This window comes from Callithrix jacchus, chromosome 11, assembly GCF_049354715.1.
Source record: "Callithrix jacchus isolate 240 chromosome 11, calJac240_pri, whole genome shotgun sequence".
NCBI lineage: Eukaryota > Metazoa > Chordata > Mammalia > Primates > Cebidae > Callithrix > Callithrix jacchus.
The window spans coordinates 103459513-103465538 of NC_133512.1; the positions used below are offsets into that span (position 1 = coordinate 103459513).

Sequence of the window (6026 nt, forward strand, 5' to 3'; positions counted from 1 at the left end):
AACATCACACACCGGGGCCTGTAGGGAAGTGGGGGTGTAGGGGAGGGTTAGCAGGTCAGGTGAGGGGATTGGGGAAGGCTAACATTAGGAGAAATACCTAACGTTGATGGCAGGGGGATGGATGCAGCAAACCACCATGGCACATATGTAACACATCTGCACATTCAGCACATGTACCCCAGAGCTTAAAGTATATTCAAAAAGGGAGAGAACTACAAGTATGAAGCTTGTACAACAATTTTTTCTACTTGCATATATTCTTTTGATAACTCTGCTGAATTCTCAGAAGAACAAGATAGGATTTTGACACAGAAAAAAGATTATCTTAGAGTTACCATTTAAAAATATTAAAATTATTACAAATTTGTTTAAAATTAGGTTAAACTCCTTCCCTCATTAAAAAAATATAATGAAAAATTTATTATGAAATCTTAAATTTTCAACATTGAAGACACATTGGAAAGACTCTATTGCAAATGCCTGTTGAATGTATTTATGTTTTACTCAACCTTTATGTTTCTCTCTCTAGTAAGGCTGCAGACCGACTCACAAGGCCTCATTATTCCATGAGTTACCATGTTCAAAACTACTTTCTCATATTGATTTTAATTTCACTTTTATATAAACCTACTTTTTGATTCTAGGATATTTTTCGCCACTTTGGGGAAGGCAATAAACAACTATGTTTGCCTCCTGCAAGATTCTCTGAGGGAAATATGAAGACAACTATCCTGTCTGCATTTTTCCTCCTTTTCTCCAGGCTATGAAAAGGCAGTCATTTTGAAAATTATTTATGGCTGTTAACTCATTTATTTGTTCACTTCTTTCCTAATATCATTAGCATTCAGGACAATAGTAAGGCCAGGGACCAATATAAGAAGTTGGCTACTGTGAGTGCCAAAATTTCAGCCAACTAACAAGGTGTCACCAGGGTGAGTTTCTATCTCTACATACAGAGCCTGAGATTTCTTAGAGGAGCTCTTCTAGGTACATAGCAGATGAGAATTCTTAGTGTGTGGGTGGGAGAGTGAATGTAACAAAGCAATGGACTAATTATTTCTTATCTAGATGCTGTCTTAAGAATCCTTTTGGAATTGAAGCTATATAGTGAATGTAAAATTTTATGTAGGATTCTTCTTACAATTTTGTCTACTAGCAGGAACAATGAACACTATTTATTACCCAACCTCCTGTACACTAACCTTCAACCTCCTTTGGTGGAGATCTTCCCCAATATCACTAACCAAATAAAAACAAAAACAGGCACAGAAACTTGCAAATGCAAATAGCTGAGATTTTTTGAGAAGCTTCCATTGGTCAGTAAATACAGTAATTTGTGAATCATTAAAATAAAATTGAATTTTGTAGTTGTTTGGTCATGAATTTTACCAGCTCTTAGTTTTACTATGTGATCATTTTCATTGTTTTTATATCTCCTCACAAAAATACATCTCTTCAAATCAGAGTGACATAAATTATTTCATTTAGCATTCACAAAAATCATATAACGTACCTAGCTGAAACATTGTTAGCCACATCTGACCTAAAATAAAACTCAGGATTGAGGTGGCCATATTATTCCTAGAAGCAGACCTATTTAGCAAGTGGTGGCACAACTGAGATGTGAATCTCACAGAACAAGCATCTCAGCTTGCTCCTGTGCTGGGTTCCCCCTTTCTCAGTCCTAGCAGCCTAGAGCACTGGTAAGGTAGGTCCATCACAGATCAGTACACAGGAGAGATAGCGATACTTCCTGGAAAAGCACTCATCACATCATGAAGGGAAGGAACACAGATGGGTACACTTGATAGACAGAAGACCACAATCATAGGTAAGATGAGATACTGAGAACAGCAGGATGTCTCTCATTCAGATTGTCCCTTTGAGGCAATGCCTTATGAGGCCATGTGATTTTGCAGACAGGAATTAGGAGGGAGTTACTATTGGAAAATAATTATGCCGCTAATGTGAGAATTTTTACTCTTCCCAAAGGTGATAATGAATCCTCCAAAGATGAGTTGGCTACAGGATGTATTCTTTCTGGTGTTAAGACTTTGACTATAACACTGTAAACTCTGTTTTCTTCCAGACTCTGCCCCATCATGTGGATGTTGAGTCTAACCCCTTTTGAGCTAAAATTTGTAATGTTTTAGGTAGAAAAATGATAAGAAGCAGTTTGGGTTTGCAATCAATACAATCCATAACACTCAGTTCTATTGCTGGTTGCGTAGTATAGGACAAGTTATTAAATCATTCTGAACTTTGTTTACTTATCTATTAACAGAGAAAATAATAGTGACTCCATTGTGATGTTTATGTCAGATAAATCAGGTAACATTTGTGAAGCACTCAGTAGGACTTGCAACCTAAAGCAACGCATCTTTTTTTCACTTTCCCCCAGCCCTTTGGAAACTGATTAATGTTGAAAATATGTATATGTAATGAGGTCATAACACTAAAATATAATTACTTTGTTAAAATCCTAGAACTCATATATGAAAACGATTAATAGTAATTTCTCATATACTCAGATATTTTTTCTGTAATGTTATATATATGTGTGTGTATGTGTGTGTCTGTGTGTGTGTGTGTGTGTGTGTGTGTGACACATATAAAATCAGAGCCACTATTCAGACCGGCTAGAGAACATTTCTTTATAATTCATCTTACATTTGTCACTTTCTGTAGAAGTGTGGTCTTTTTGGCCTATTCTTTCCCAATCATTTAGAACTGACATCGGATGAATTCTGTCCCCTGATTTTTCTACTGTACTCTAGGTAAAAAATTCTGAATCCAAATTTATGGCTTATGTTTTATACAAGAATAATTATCCTATATATTTCCTGTTTCCATTTTCTTTTAAAGGTTTTAAGCAGAATATGAAGTATACATATTTTGAGGGATGTAATAATCATTCCAGATATAGTTAGAAAGTCTTTTTTATGTGAAAATATTGCCTGTTTTCTCTTACTAGCTTTAGAGTACCATACACAATAATTCCATAGTGGTTGATAGTTAAATTTAGATCCAGTATTTATTTTTTTGTTCAAATTTCTCTCCATTGAAAGGAGCAGAGCAAGGTTTGTGAATTTCTGCTGGCTAAAAAATATCCTCAAAGCATGGTGATATGCAAACAAAGACAATCACCAGAAGCAGGATGTTTAACTGAGATGAATGGATAAGCAGAGTAGTTAGCAACTAGGCTTTTTGAGAACTTAAAAGAAAATAGTGCATTCGGAGAGAGAGTAGGAGCAAAGAATTTCCCCCTTGCTCCTTTCTTTCATGGAAGAAGAAACAGAGTGATAAGAATATATTTTTAAAATTGTAAAAATAGAAAAGCTACAGGCAGCAGATAATGTAATATCATCACATGCCATACAGTTGAATGCCTGCAATACTACAAGTGTTAGGAGAAAAAAGAGAGAATTCCAATAGGTACCATACACAACGTGTTAAAAAAAATCATTATTATACTATGCTGATCATTTAGGACTCAGACTTGTATTAAAATAAAACAAATTATTTGTCCATGTCATTCTGACCACTTGGGTCCAGGAAATGTGATTTATATCACCCGGAGTAGCTTCTTTTCGAAATTTTGTTGAGGGTCCTAAATATCCTTATCAGGACCCGTCATGTTCTTGGTTCTAAGTGGTGATTTATGATGTTACATCAAGCTGTCAGTTTCCCTTGATGCTTTCTTCCTTCGTGGTATTTTCTTACTCCTACAATACTGTATGTAATTACCATAAAGATAAATTGTCACCTACACTCGGCTTTGCAATGTGAATTCTGAGAAAGGTAACTACCCTGAACAACTTTCTCTCATATTTATTCTAAATGCAAAATATTTCCAAGCTCTTTCTAATTAAATGGTCTAGAATTAAGTGAAATGAAACAAAGATCCTGATATTTCTCTTTTATACAAAAAAAAAATCTATACAATTGAACTTTGCTTTTTACGGAAATGGATTTGTTGGGGTGACTTAGATGAACTTCCAGTACTAATGTCATCATCCTTAGGCTTTAGGTTCCAGAGCAGGCATTGGCTCTACTTTAGTTCTTGTTACATTCCTAGTAGAGGGCTGCTTAACCAAGGTCAGTAATTATTTTGTGTTGTTACAAGTGCACTCTTATAGTAGCATATGGCATGGGATTATCAGTATATAGTTACGGCAAAAAGAGTTGGAAACAATAGAGGAATTTAAGAGGAAATCTGAGAGAACTAAGTCTCAAAAGAACAGAAAGCAGATCCTGGGTAGGGCTCTGATCTGGCAGCTGTGAGCTGGTGCTTTGCTCCTGTGATGCACCACACAACTCTTCTCTTCGTGGCCTGTGGGCTCTGCACCCTTCTGCATGTGCTTTGTGATCTGCATAAATCTAAGAGATGAGACTGTAAGGCATTTACATAATCATTCTTACCAATCTCATTTGGAGCAAATCTTCAACCCTCTAGACTTTCCCTGGCATCCCTCACCTTGATCTCTGTTTCCACAACACTCTTTTCAGGGCACCCTTGACATCTGTGTTCCTCAGGCTGTAGATCAGAGGGTTCAGCATCGGGTTGAAAAGGCTGTAAAACAGGGAAAGGACCTTCTGCTGCTCCTCAGGATGGTGGGACTTGGGGGCCATGTACATGACGATGGCACTGCCAAAGAAGAGCCCCACCACGCAGAGGTGGGAGGAGCAGGTGGAGAAGGCCTTTCTGCGGCCCTCCCCAGACTGGATCCTCAGGATGGCCGCCAGGATGCGTGAGTAGGAGACCAGCACCAGGCAGAGCGGCCCCACCAGGATGAACACAGAAGCAGAAAAGATGACCACCTGGTTGAGCCAGGTGTCAGCACAGGCCAACCTGAGGACAGACAGGATTTCACAGAAGAAGTGGTTGATTTCATGAGGCCCACAGAAAGGTAGCCTCAGGATGAGAACCACATGGACCAGGGCCAGAAGGGAGCCACATGCCCAGGAAGTGACAGCCAGGACTGTGCACACTCTCCATCTCATGATGACAGAATATTGCAGAGGGTAGCAGATAGCCACATACCGATCATAGGACATCATTACCAAGATGAGACACTCAGTGTGAGCAAAAGCCATGTATAAAAAGGTCTGCATGATGCATGGGACAAAGGAGATTGTTTTTCTCTTGTTCAGAAGATTTGCCAGCATCTTAGGGACATTGTTGGAAGCATATGAAATATCTACGATGGCCAGGTGTGAGAGGAAGAAGTACATGGGGGTGTGCAGTCTGGAGTCCAGCCAGATGAGCCCCAGGATGGCCCCATTCCCCAGCAGGGTGAAGATGTAGAACAGGGAGAAGAGCCCAAAGAGGAGCATCTGAATCTTTGGGCCAAGGGGAAATCCCAGGAGAATGAATTCTGTGACCCGTGTCTGATTTTCTCTCATGCCCTTGTGACAGTACCTGCGTTGGACTCTGCTGTGGCAATGAGCTGTGTGCTGAGGAGCAAATGCAGATTCCGATTAGTCACTTAACCAAAGGAGGGGGATTATGGTGCACACAGGGTGCTGACTTATCAGCAAGGTTTTTCAGAGTCATCATGTCAAATCCTTTAATCCATGGTAAAGCAAAAAAAGATTCAGTTCGGGGAACTAGTGTAAATGCAGACAGGGTGTCATATACTGTATCTAGTCCCACAGAATTCTACTTAACTTGGATTGCAAGACCCACATTTTTACTATTAGAAGGGCAGCCACTGAGTAAGTTGTTTTTCTGAATGACTAGCTGTTTTATTTTAGAGTAAGGATCGTACCCATGTTCTTCTGTGTTTTGCTTTCTAATTTACTTAGTATTTTCCCCCACTTTCTCTTCAATATTTGGTTTTCTCTTATGTTGCAACTTGTGCAGAGTGCATTGCACGTGCAGGTGCTCAGTAAAAGATTAGAGAACATCCATAAAAGCATGAATTAGGAAATGAGGTTTACAAATGAAATTTCAAAGAGGGTTGTTTCCCTGTGTTTACTAGATCCAGGGAAAATAAAGCTGGCATTAAGTGTTTTACTTCCCG

At 38.9% G+C, this 6026-nt stretch overlaps 1 protein-coding gene across 1 annotated transcript; it reads right to left on the minus strand.

Annotated features, from left to right (window-relative positions):
* Window positions 1–2555: 2555 nt before the first annotated feature.
* On the minus strand, window positions 2556–5547 carry LOC100399218 (olfactory receptor 2A5). The gene has a single exon (XM_017975539.4). It carries the CDS (start codon window positions 5404–5406, stop codon window positions 4474–4476), a length of 933 nt encoding a protein of 310 aa, XP_017831028.3. The 5' UTR covers window positions 5407–5547; the 3' UTR covers window positions 2556–4473.
* Between the last annotated feature and the right edge of the window lie 479 nt (window positions 5548–6026).